The sequence below is a fragment of the Periophthalmus magnuspinnatus genome, chromosome 17, assembly GCF_009829125.3.
Source record: "Periophthalmus magnuspinnatus isolate fPerMag1 chromosome 17, fPerMag1.2.pri, whole genome shotgun sequence".
Taxonomy (NCBI): domain Eukaryota; kingdom Metazoa; phylum Chordata; class Actinopteri; order Gobiiformes; family Gobiidae; genus Periophthalmus; species Periophthalmus magnuspinnatus.
Genome location: NC_047142.1, coordinates 25155623 through 25168276, shown reverse-complemented (window position 1 = coordinate 25168276; position 12654 = coordinate 25155623). Strand labels below are relative to the sequence as shown.

Here is a 12654-nt window from a genome sequence, read left to right as displayed (position 1 = left end):
CATCGCCCGTGTTGCCCCTCTCATCGCACGGGCTGACTAGTTTAAATCAACATTAGGGGGAGGAGTGGTGGGCAGAGGCCTGGCCTTTTGTGTACATTCATTCTTCATATGTCCAGGTCCAAAACAGTTCAGACACAGCCGGTACAATCTACAATGTGAATGTGTTGTGTGCTCACAGGAACCACAAACTTGACAAGCCCGTCGCTGCGGACGCTGGGGGGCTCGATTGTGACCTGCCCACTTCTGGTTGTTCGCCACAGAGGCAGTGCACAGAGAAAGCACCTTGTCAAACATGGCCACCATTTGCTGGGCGACAGGTTCAGATGTGGCGACACTGGAGGCTGCAGACACAGTAGGCAGAGGCGTGGAAATAGTCAAAGGCTGAGGCTGGGTTACAGCTCCAAACAGTGGCTGTTGGGACCCATAGGCAGTATTGGGTGACAGGGCGCCTAGACAAGAAGGTGCTTGCTCTGCAGAGTCTGGTGCGACAGATGGTTCAGGTAAAGCACCAGCCATTATGTGGGTATTAGCAGATACAACTCCCCCCACTCGTCTCACACGACTGTCCAAGCGGCGCTGGACCTCAACAGCTGTCCACTCCTCAGGGGCCTTCATTTGAAAGGACAGAGAAAGAGCAGGGTCAGGACAGTGACTTATGAACATCATCACAACCTCAGAGCTGGGGTCCTCCACGGATTTACCACGCCTCCTGAGGCACTCATCCACAGCATCAATAGATTTATTCAGACGAATCCAATAGTACATCGCATCCTCACCTGGCCTTGGCATAGTACTGTAAAAGTCTCTCATTGGCATGTTGGAGCATGTGAGTTCACTAAAGTGGCGTTTTAGAATGTCAAAAACAGCAGAAATCAAATCGCTCCCACCCAGGTCAGGGCGACAGCGGAGTGACACCTTCACTACATCACGAGCTTTTCCTGCCAGTCTAGACATTATCAGTTCATATTTTTCTTCAGGCGTTTCACGGTTAGCCCTAGACAGGTAGCACTTCATTATCCCCTCCCATTCCTGCACGGAAAATGTGGCACTCCGGTCACCTCTGAAGAACGGTGGGGCTTTGGCTTCAGACTGCACCACAACTTTCAGCTGGGAAGGGTCCAGGTGAGAGGGGGGCACACCGACAGCAGGCAGCTGGGTCTGGTAGGGCTGATACTGGTGCATGGTGTTCAGATTGTTAGCAATACTATCCCCTATTTGTTTTGCCAGATCAGTTATTATACAACTAAGTGCATCATGTGTCACAACACGAGTGGGGTCTGAGTGTACATTAGCAAGAGGAGTAGAAGTGGCAACGGGTGGGCTTAACATAGTCTTATTAATGACAGAGTTCATGGTATTACTATCAGCATTTAAAGCCATGCCCCTCCCAATACAAGGCGGATTCGAGTTAAACATGTTGGTCAAAACACAAACAAGAACCCCCCTTTTTTTTTTGTTCTCAAAACAAAAGCAAAGTCACGTTTAACAGCGTTATGCCCGAATGAAACAGTCAATACACTCCAAAACCTGGCAGACAGCGCTCAGGGAAGCACTTGGCGGCAAGGTGACGTCACAGGGTCCAGCACGCAGCGCGCCAAAGCTGCGGGGAGGGAGCGGCAGCAGAGCAGAGGAGCCAAGGGACACCGACAGCGGCACGGAGGCCAGGAGACCGCTGAATGGCGATGTCACGGGTCGAACGGCACCAAGTGTGACCGGTGGACTTCTGCGTTGTGTTGTAAGGGTGCTATGGAACCACAAGACACCGCGGGAACTTTTGAATCGCCTTTAATCTGTTCAATAAAAAGCATAAAACTTTATGAACACGTGCCGCTACACATCGGTCCAGCCCACACTCTTCCCAATACGGGTTTGCAAAGGGCTAACAACAACATACCTGTTCAATAAAAAGCATAAAACTTTATGAACACGTGCCGCTACACATCGGTCCAGCCCACACTATACAACAAAAGACAATAGAGAAAATCGACATCTTCCCGCACTTGCTCACATGAACAAACAAAAAACAACGAAACGACACAGGAGATCAATATTAACTTAAATACAAATAAAATATTACCACAGATGTATACAAAGATAAAGACAATTAAAAGAGGACACTTGGGATTACAATGAATGACTGACCTCTTCCCAATACGGGTTTGCAAAGGGAAGAGGCGGGAGTCAAACCCCGAATTTATACCAGGAGCAAGGCGAGGGACACACGAAGAAGAAAGAAGCGGCTGGAGGACCAAGGCTGCACATAAAATCAAAACACCAGGTATGGACAAAACTGTGACAAACAAAAGCAGCATTTTGTGTAATTATACATTAATTATACATATATATGAACCGGTTACACATGCCAACATTACAGAACAAAAGAACACAGTTAGGACAATTACACGAATGAAATTAGTCTAAAAATGCCATTCTACACATTTTTTATTTCTTATTTTATATGTTTGTTAAGGAAAAGCACATATTTCAATTTGGATTTACATGCAGGAGGATGACAGGGCGGGAGAGCAACTATGGAAGCGAACACAGCATAAATTTAAACAACACTGCAGTAAGAAATTGCAAAATATGTCATTTATAGAAACTGGAGATGTTGCTTACTCTACAACACTATAGCTCAAAGGTGTGTATAGACAAGTCCATAACTGTTGCAACCAAGCCAGCTCATGAAAAGGCTAAGGACATGCATGATATATTATAAAATACAGATATCTAATGGCTGCAAGGAGTCGCTGCATGAATTAATCTTTAGGGAGTGCGATTTGGAGACTTGGGCTACTGGGAAAACGTGGATAGTATCTGCTCAAGTGCCATGTGCCATAAGGCAGAAGAGAGAGAAAGAGAGACAGAAGAAGAGAGACAGAGAAAGAGAGAGAGAGGACTTTAAGTCTGAAGTTTATTCTGTCTGTGTCATTGCGCAGCCGTTCGGTTCAATGAGAAGTAGCGATGCGTAAAGCTGCACCACGCGGACAACTAACGACGGAGGCGTCTGGTACCCACATTTTGAATTGTGCATCTAAATAACGTTTTTTTTCCCCTCTGGTTGTACTCTCCTCGTGCCACACCATGGAGGCGGAATGCAGCAGTTACATCAACGTGGACGGTGCGCTCGTGGGTGCGTTCTCGTGCCCAAAACCAGGAAATCCTTTGGCTCTTTATTGTTGTGGATTTAACGATATGAAGTACTGCTGCGATGATCCTCACAGTTTTTTCCCGTACGAGTATGGATACATGTGGTGGCTGAGGTAAAATTACGCACATTCTTTGCCAACAAACTCTCTGGATATTGGCCAGTGTCTATTTTTAACAATTAATCGCTAATTGTAGCTGTTGTTTTGGCTACTGTAGTTTTTTTTTTTCACTACTTCCCCTAAAAATCTTCAGTAGAATTCTTAACACATATGCTTGCTTGTGGATTTTGAGTTATAGCTAAAATAGGTCCTATACTGTTTAAAAATAATATTCAATGTTAGTGTTACCAATACCAAATGTCAAGAAATTGAAGCTAGATTTTGATAGTAAGGAAAAGGCTCAACAGGAGTTTGATAGTTAAAAATACACAATGTTTGACAACAGATGTAACTGCAACAGGTGCTTAAAAAATAGAAAAAACTTTCAACCCTAAATAATTGTCCGACAGTTGTATCTTTAATATTATGGTTAGTTATGGTCTAGTTCATTGTAAAACTATCCAGGAAAGGTCAAGTTTTGTCCTAAGTGATTTTGCAGTAAGCATTTCAATACTAATTTTAATGTTCAGTATCTAAGTATCACATTTTTGTCAAACTTAACTTCTTTATAACTTTTTCTTCACGGTTTCCTTCTGTCCCTCACAACCCCTCTTATGTCAGCTTTGGTGCGTTGGTTGGTCTATCCATTGCTGCTGTGGTCCTTTTGGCGTTTCTTATCATTGTTTGCGTCCTCTGCTACCTCTTTATTGCAACAAAACCTAGTCGCCGTGACAACGGACTGGCTTTGAGACCCAGATCAGCAGGTAGAGTTAGCTTTTTAGTCTTTAATTCTACTGTAACACCTTCAAATTTAAACTAGATCATGACAAGTATATCTTTAGGTTCCAGATTGATTGTTTGCTGGTCTTTTTAGCAGAGGATTTGGAAGAAGGGCCAAGCCATGACAGAGTCTCTGCTCCACACGGGATCCGGAAGTTTTTCGTGACCAGGAAATTGGGATGTGACAATCAACCCAATCCAGATCCCTTTTTTCAGAGGTGTTTCCCAGCAAATCTGACCGCGGTCAAAGTGGAAAGTCCCTCTTGTTAGAACTAAACAGAAGACGCAGCAAGACCAAGTGGTGCTTGACTTGATCAATCCAAGAAAAACAACACTGGGATCTGTGAGGATTCACACTCTATGCCTTTTTCAATGCAATCAATCTTTCTTTTATCACCGAACTGCATTTAAAATGGGATATTTCTTGGATCTGTCAGTTTTTACTACAGTTTTACATAAAAGACATTTCTTATCCTTGTCAGGTCTATCTCTAGGTAATTGCTCTGGGAAAAATGTAGTGGCATATTTTAAAGATATGTATCAAGTTGACTTTTTTTTTCAAAAGCACAACACAAAGGAAGAAGAGTTTACCCACAAGATGCATCTTTTCAGTGTGCTCTTGTTTATGGATTATCAACCAATGAAAGACTGTATGATTTGTGCTGCTTGGCATGTGCGATCCTTTAGCAGTGCTTCTCCACCCACAGTCTGTCTCATCAGACCATTTCTATTATAGAACTTCAAGCACTAAACAACCAAGGTTGACAATGAAACATTTTACGTTACAGGTGATCTTAAGATGCACTTTAACTTCTGTTGGAGTGTCTGTCAACTGCTTGTTTCTATAGGGATGTTATTGCTTTGCCTGGAATGTTCCACAGTATGGTATTGAGCTTATCTATCTCCCTGGAGACAAGCAGGTGACTCCACTGGACAAAGTGATTGGTCAGACACAGAATGCATGTTTTTCAAGGAAATAAAACACCTGTAATTATATCCAGTGCAAATAGCTGTTCATTTTCCTGTGCCTCTGTATGGGGTAAATGAGGGACACACAGATGCCTGTTTTACTAAGGCATGTAGAGTTTTACAGATAAAGGTGCATTTAAACAGTTACAGGTAAAGAAGAAGTAAAAGTGAGTGAAGAGAAGTGTGGGTGCTCTGAACAATAGGTTGTTTGGTGAATGGGCGACTCCATATTGTTGACAGGTAATGAATAAAAGAGACAGAGAGCGATTGCTATTCTGGAATAAGCTCCAGCACCCACAGATCTTCAGGGGAACAAGCAGAAAATGAATGAGTTTTTGTTCTTGTTGTGCATACATCAGCCTTAAGACTATACAAATTTTATTTACTATATATTGTACATTATCATTGATTATTGGCATGACCCTCTTGGTCTTTACACAAGGATAAGATGTAGGTTAATTTACCTTTTTGTTATTTCATGTATTTTTTTTGTTTATAAAAAGAAAACCAAAGGATGCCAGCAGCACAAAGGAGCACAAACTTGCGCGTGGTCGCTTGAGGATTAGACTTCAATGAGTACTGTGGAGATAACTACAGCTTTTCAGGAAAAGTGAGTGGTTTCAAGAAGTCTGCTGACACACTATGCTAAAAGTAAGCTGCAGTGACCAAGTGCCCTTGCCTAGAATCAGTGGTTTTTACTCACAGCAAAACTGTTTGTTCTTTGTCCTGTACAACTTTCTTCAAAGTGCCCTCTTTCTACAACTCTTTGTCTGTGCTATGTCAATGCTGTTCTGTCACACACTGAAAAAAATGGAGCTAAGCTGTTTTAGGCAAGACACACTGCGGGTAAAAGAATCGTATGTTAACTGTTGACTAAAACTAAGATAAGATAACCACCATATGTATATGTATGTATGTATGTATGTATATATATATATATATATATATATATATATATATATATATATATATATATATATATATATATATATATATATATATATATATAATTAGTGGTATCATATCATCTTTCTCCAAGCTGGGTTCCTCATCAGGGTTCTGCACAGTATCTTTGCTGTTCCTAATACTGCAATTAGCAGTTGAAATTGGCTTTTATATATATATATATATATATATATATATATATATATATATATATATATATATATATATATATATATATATATATATATATATATATAAATAAATGTCTGTGTTTTCAAATGTGTTTTAGGTGACTTGTGCAGACGACATAATCTGAGCCATATGCACACCTCTGAATGTCACAAGTAAAGGAGGGTCAGTGATGTCCTTTTGGTTCTGTGATGTTTTCTCCAGTTACATTCTGTGAATGTTCTAAAAAGATTTACTCATGCAACTTTCTGAGAATTTCAAATAAAAGCATTTTCTCTCCACTGCCTCCTCTCATTACTCCTCAGTGCCATTATCCCCATCTCTGGACATACTTTTATAATGGAGTGCAAAATGATGTGAGCTTCATTTTATACATCCATGAAGAAAAGGTAACTTCACCATCTTCTGTAAATAAATAAAAATGCAGTGATGTGAGGACAACCTGCAACAATATTTTATAACACCACATAGTACATAATATTTCACAGTACAACCTTTTTTTCTTGACTGCTCATTGATTAGTCAACTACAAAGGTGTCATGGTAAAAGCTCTCAAAACTTTTATGTATCTATGATCTGACCACATCTGTGACCGAAACTGGATTAAGACTAAAACTACACAGGAATTAATGTAAAAACAACTACTAAAAATTAGGAAACAATGAATTTACCATACACCTAATATGTAAATACCAAAGAAATGCCATCTTCAACTCACTAACTTCTCCTTTCTACTGTTGTCCCTTATAAATCCTTATAATCTAAATAAATTAATCGAGTTAACAACTAAAGTTTTCCAACGCTAGTGCTACAAACATCCAATTCTACCGTTCTAAGGCAGTATTTTTTCCTGTATTTTAATCATTAACATTATTTACTGAATACTCCACTTGAGTTGTAAATTCCTTGGGTGTTTCATTTACAATAAAGACATTTATATTGTGTATATTATATTGTGAATGTGAAAGTGCAGTGTTCATATTGTTCTAAATGTCTATGTATACGGTATTACTTTAAACAAGCTTACTTTAAACTTTTTAAACAAGCATTGCTTTAAACATTTTTGCATCAGTCAAGTGGATCTTTTTTACAGTTGCTAGGTATGGAATTATGCCTCTCACTTAGGCAGCATGTCCATCCAGGAAATAAAATAAACAAAACTGGTCTTGGAAAGCTAGATTGTATGCATGATGTACCAGAACAAACAATATAAAAAAAAAAAAATAGAGACATGAGCCAACATGGATGCAACTGTTGCCTTTCTTCTATTTCAGGCACGCTGCTCGTTGTTTGACATGATCCTCTTCCCTATTCTGTCAAAACCAGACGGACGTGCCTGTAATGCTCAAATAAACAACACTACTGGACACTGACTCAATGCATGGGCACATTTCATAGGCTTTATGTAGAAATGGACCTTATGAACTTATCACACAGCATACAACGGGGATGGTCGAGTGACAGTATGTGAGGCACGGAGCAGTAATTTAATCTATATATAACTTCAAAGGAGTGTTGAGGAAAAGGGGAAAAAGTGCCATTTGAGGAGACTAAATGCCTTTCAGCTTGTTCTCCTCTTTTTGTTGTTTGACAGTATAACAATTACTTGAAATTTGTGCGTGTGTAAGGGTCAGAAAGATTATTTTCTGTGTGTTTCTTTTTTTTTTTTTTTTTAATTGAGGATGTTAAATCAGTAAGAAAGAAGGAAAGAAGAGGAATTGTCTTGAGGCTGCACCGTTTATGAATTTAAAATGAGACTTCTTTGGTCTTGCTGGACTTGTAATAGCCTCTTACATGTTCCACTTCAATGCTCTAAGTGTGAACTCTTAAGAAACCACCCATTGTTCACTGATAATTAGGAAAAAGGCTAAGGAGTATATTTCAAAATAAGCATCATGAGTGAGTGAGCGAATTACACCAATCAAGAGTCGCATATGTATTTTTTCTATGTCTGCAATTGAAAAAAAACTGACATATTTGAACCATGTTATAATAATGTTTTTGTTCTTCCAAGTCCTTCATCATTAGTTTACTCAAAGTTATATTTTGAGTGATTCATGCATGTTTGAGTAAATCCTGTGTTGTGCATTTGAGGCTCGAGTGCTCAGTGAAAAATCTGTTTTCACTTATCCCCTAACCACAGCCACTTCCCTGCACTTAATTGCAATTATCTGAAGAGTCATACACAAATGTCTCAAACATCAAACCACATAACTAAAAATCACCTGCTTGTTATTGTGGCATTCTAAAAGGCCTGCAGCTTTAAACAGGAAGTCATTTTGTCCCATTATTAAGCCGTTTATTTAAAATTAAAATTGCTGTCTACTATAAACAAAATATAAAATAAGAACTTACACATATTATATTTTAATACTAACACTAGTACGAGCGACAGTAACTCAGTTGTAAGAGTCCACTGATCCGAACGTTGGCATTTTGATTCTTGCTCCCACAGATGAATGTTATTGTTGTTGTTGTTGTTGTTGTTGTTGTTTTTGTGTCCTTGGGCAAGACACTTAACCCACCTCGTCCCCACTGTCTGCATACACTGGTGTATGAATGTTTGTGTGAATGGGTGAGTGGTTCCATTTACCCTTTCATATCAGAAAAAAGCATAATATATATTCTTCTTCAAACCAAGTTGTATATAGGACTGCTACTGTCATGAGAGAACCTGTGTTCTCTATAGTGGCCACTGGTCCTAACATTAGCCCAGATTGGTGTGAGTACACAGACGAAACCTGTTTTTCACATGATCTACAACTCATTTTCTTACTCAAGTTATTAATTAACATCTGTGTCTTACCTGCCCTGAGCAGGAAGTTATTCTCTATAACTAAGCAATGCAACCTTTGCACACAATGATTTCAGAAGGAACTTAAAACAGAGAAAGAAGCCTCGCACATTCACCACTCGGACATAAAGAAGATATTTGTGTGAAGCCGTCTGACAGGTAGGGCTTACAATTTTTTATCACATTTGTGACCCAAGATCTGAACAAATGTCATTCTCATAGGTTATAGACCTGACCTTACAAATTTAAATAATTTCACGATCATTGATGTAATCTCAACAAACACACCCCATAATTATAAGTCAAATGGTGTTTTTCCACTTGATTTCTGTGGACCATTGTCCAATTGGATGTATTTGAAAGACAAAAGTGAAAAAAACGCATCCATGAGTAAAGGTTAGAAGATCGTAAACATTTCAGCGAGCAGACCTTCATCTGTGACCCGTATTACAGTGATACCGGGCGTCAGCATTCCCCAACCCTGACCTTAAACCTTTTTATTCATATATTTAATGAAATTGTAGACCGACATGCGCCTAAAAGAAAAATTTAAATGAAAAACTGTAACAATCCTTGGTTCAACTCAGAAATTACAAGTTTAATTAAGAAAGAAATGCTGCCAGAAAAACTGCTCACACAACTACCGGTAGGTCAGATCTGGATAGGGCATTTTTTCACGAAAAAATTATCTTTTAAACAGAACACAGGCAGTAGTAGCCGATGGTTTTAAATCAGATTTAACTTAAGTAAAGGAGTGCCCCAAGGCTCAATTTTGGGCCCCCTACTTTTTACTATTTTTATTAATTCTATTGGTTACAATTTAAAAGAAAGCCACATACATTTATATGCAGATGATGTTGTTTTCTATGCAAGTGCTCTGTTTTGAAACCACTGGATCCACTCTTTCACTCTGCTCTTCGTTTTATTACAGGCGATGGATTTGAAACCCATCACTTTCTTTATGAAAAAGTGGGTTGGCCATCCCTGTGTGTTAGAAGAGAACAGCACTGTATGAAATGTATCGGGACGACTTCAAACTCTGCCAGAATACCTACATGCATGTTAATCACTGATACTGGAACATTTAACACCAGATCACATGACTGAAGGACTAGCTGCACCAGAACTGGGACGGGAAAGAGGCTTTTAGCTGTTTTGCTTCACAAAAATAGAAAACACTCCAAGGAAAAGCAAAACTAGATGCACTGGTGACAGTCATAATTTAATAATCTGATAACAAACTTTTATACACACACCTGCACCTGTTTTTAATGTTCTCTATGGACTTGTTTGTTTTTTCTGCTTGTATTGTATTTTAAACAGAGCGCCCATGAAACAGAGAGCCCAAGTGCTCTCAATGGGTTCTCGTGTATGAATAAAGATAAAAATAAAATATAATGTAATGTGAATTAGAGGGACTTGAACAATTGTCTGGGGAACATATTAAAGCCTGCTACACTATGTCAGCCTTTAGAACAGGTAGATTATGATATTATGATGTAAATAGAATAGTAATTAAAGAATAAATGTTAATTTGAATCTCTAAAAGTGAGATAAGCTAGAACGAGTGTAAATGTTTTTAGAGTTTATGTTAATGATCTAAATATCTTTTTTTAATTGTAAGCTTTAACAAAATCATCACATTTAATTGACAGTATTGAATCTTTTCTTGTTGTATGAGTTAAGAGTGTTTTGGTTCTTTGCAGTTAATGTGAATTTGTATGGAGAAAGGTGATCTGGCTTAATGTTTAATGAATATGTATGACGGATCAAAATGCCTGATGACACTTTAATTTGCTTTTTCAGGAAGAACAAAGATGAGTCAGGGGAGCTGCTACCTCACAGTGCTACTTTTGTTCATTTTTGATGTTTTTGAGCGAGACGTGACTTGCACTTCAATTTCTCTCTATGGAGGTCCACAAAGGCATCTTCTGGTGGAAGAAGATATAGAACTTCCAAGTCCAACTAAAAACACCTCCCTTGCCAGTAAGTAGCACAAATACCTGCATCATGTTTTACAGTCCTGTAGCTATTTACAACCAAGCGTGTGTGAGTGTGAACTTTGGCACCTCTGTCATCCCTTTGCTGTTGGGTAGTGGGACATGGAAGGACAGACTCTGCAAATTTAAGATCATAGTTAATAACTTCAATAACAGCATGTGATTTGTATTAGTCGTAATACACAGAAAGAGATTAGAATTGCATAGGTGTGAACATATTACACCTCCACCCAAAATATGTTCTCTAAATTACTGGGTTGAGGACAGGAGCCTAAATTATAGTGAGAACAATCAAACAAAAGGAACAGGTGGTCATCCTTACAGTGTGTAGGAATCAGAGTCTTTTTGTTTTCTTCCAGGGGCTGTTGCTCCAGAAGGGAGCGTGAAACCTCTGCCATGGTCGTACTTGGCAGCAGGGCTGGCCACACTCCTCTCCCTCTCAATCATTATAGTCATGGCTGTCAAGTTCCGTGTCTTTCATCGCTTCCTGGCCAGCTATAGACACTCACTACTGCAAGAGAGTGATGGGATTAGCCAGTACGGACAAGATGAAGTGGCCTTCCCCAACAGCATATCATCCCGAGTTGGAATGGGTTTTGAGACACAGACAGAGCTTGATGATGATGATGGTTTTATTGAAGACAACTACATCCAAACGAGTGAGAGGCAGAGGGCAGAGAGGGAGGCACAAGAGGAAGAGGAGGACAGTGATGATGACCTGGACATACAGTTCACCATTGGCTGACACAAGTCAACTGCACTGTTAAGACTGCTGTGTATTAGTGTGTATAGTTACTTCTTCAAACTGAAGCATGTGTCACATAAAGAAGTAAAACAATTCTGGTATCAATGTATGACAATAATAGATCCACATACTCATTAGCATAAATTGTGTTTTTATCACAGAATGAAAGAAAATCTTTTACAATGTTTCTTTGATTTTATATTGTATAAATGCACCTTATCTACATAGTAAAAATATTGTTCCATGCATTTGATCATTACTTTTACAGTTATTGATGTATTTTAAAACTAAGGAAAGGAGGTGAAGACTTCTTTCTATTTCTGTAGATGTGTCTTAGATGAGGCTGGTCCTGCTGGAGGACACGTCCCGGCCAGAAACACTGAACACTTGAACAGTTTGTCCGCTCAGCCTCTGGACTCTGTGGGCCCTGTGAGTCGTCTGAGGCCTCTTAAACAGCCCAAGTATACAGTAGAGTCCCACAGCCAGAGTGAGGGCGGCTCCGGCAGACAACATCCCCGCTCCACACAACAGCATGTCTCTCCTGGCCCTCTCTCCATGCATTGAGCCCACACAGAGCAGCACCGTCCCACACACACACACTGTGCTGCCCACAACCAGGAACAGAGCAGGGTCTGCCCGGCCCCCACTCCTCAGCTGGTCGATACGCCGCCGGCTGCGCACACAGTTCATGTCCTGAATGGCAGAGCTGAGCAGCTGCTTAAGCAGGACCACCAGGGACAGGAGGCACAGCGCAGTGCCCACAGCCAGGCGCCACTCCCCCGATAGGCCAGAGGTGGTGGACAAAAGCCCTACTCCTCCAAAGCCCAGCCCCAGGATCAAAGCCACTGAGGCACAGTAACAGAGCAGGGACTGCCAGGGCTGTCTAAACCACCACAGCTCCACCTGCTCCTCCAGGACACGCCGCTGGAATAGAGCCGGCTCCAACTGCAGGGGGTGCTGATGATAAATCTGGAGATGTGCCAT

General features: G+C 40.1%; 2 protein-coding genes across 2 annotated transcripts; one reads left to right on the top strand and one right to left on the bottom strand.

Annotated features, from left to right (window-relative positions):
* The first annotated feature begins 3084 nt into the window (after nucleotides 1–3084).
* LOC117385692 (protein shisa-like-2A) lies at nucleotides 3085–4298 on the top strand. The gene is made up of 3 exons (XM_033983001.2): nucleotides 3085–3263; nucleotides 3870–4012; nucleotides 4123–4298. The coding sequence occupies exons 1-3, from the start codon at nucleotides 3085–3087 to the stop codon at nucleotides 4296–4298; spliced, it is 498 nt and encodes a 165-aa protein (XP_033838892.1).
* Nucleotides 4299–12003: 7705 nt separating this feature from the next.
* Nucleotides 12004–12654, bottom strand: tmem125b (transmembrane protein 125b). Its single transcript, XM_033981952.1, has one exon. The coding sequence runs from the start codon at nucleotides 12652–12654 to the stop codon at nucleotides 12004–12006; it is 651 nt and encodes a 216-aa protein (XP_033837843.1).

What these genes read in the sequence shown, in the direction of transcription:
- LOC117385692 (XM_033983001.2), top strand. Translation starts at nt 3,085, where the DNA reads ATGGAGGCGGAATGCAGCAGTTACATCAACGTGGACGGTGCGCTCGTG. An exon ending in GGATACATGTGGTGGCTGAG is followed by an intron (nt 3,264 to 3,869) that starts GTAAAATTACGC and finishes CTCTTATGTCAG; the next exon opens with CTTTGGTGCGTTGGTTGGTC. An exon ending in TTTGAGACCCAGATCAGCAG is followed by an intron (nt 4,013 to 4,122) that starts GTAGAGTTAGCT and finishes TGGTCTTTTTAG; the next exon opens with CAGAGGATTTGGAAGAAGGG.
- tmem125b (XM_033981952.1), bottom strand. Translation starts at nt 12,654, where the DNA reads ATGGCACATCTCCAGATTTATCATCAGCACCCCCTGCAGTTGGAGCCG.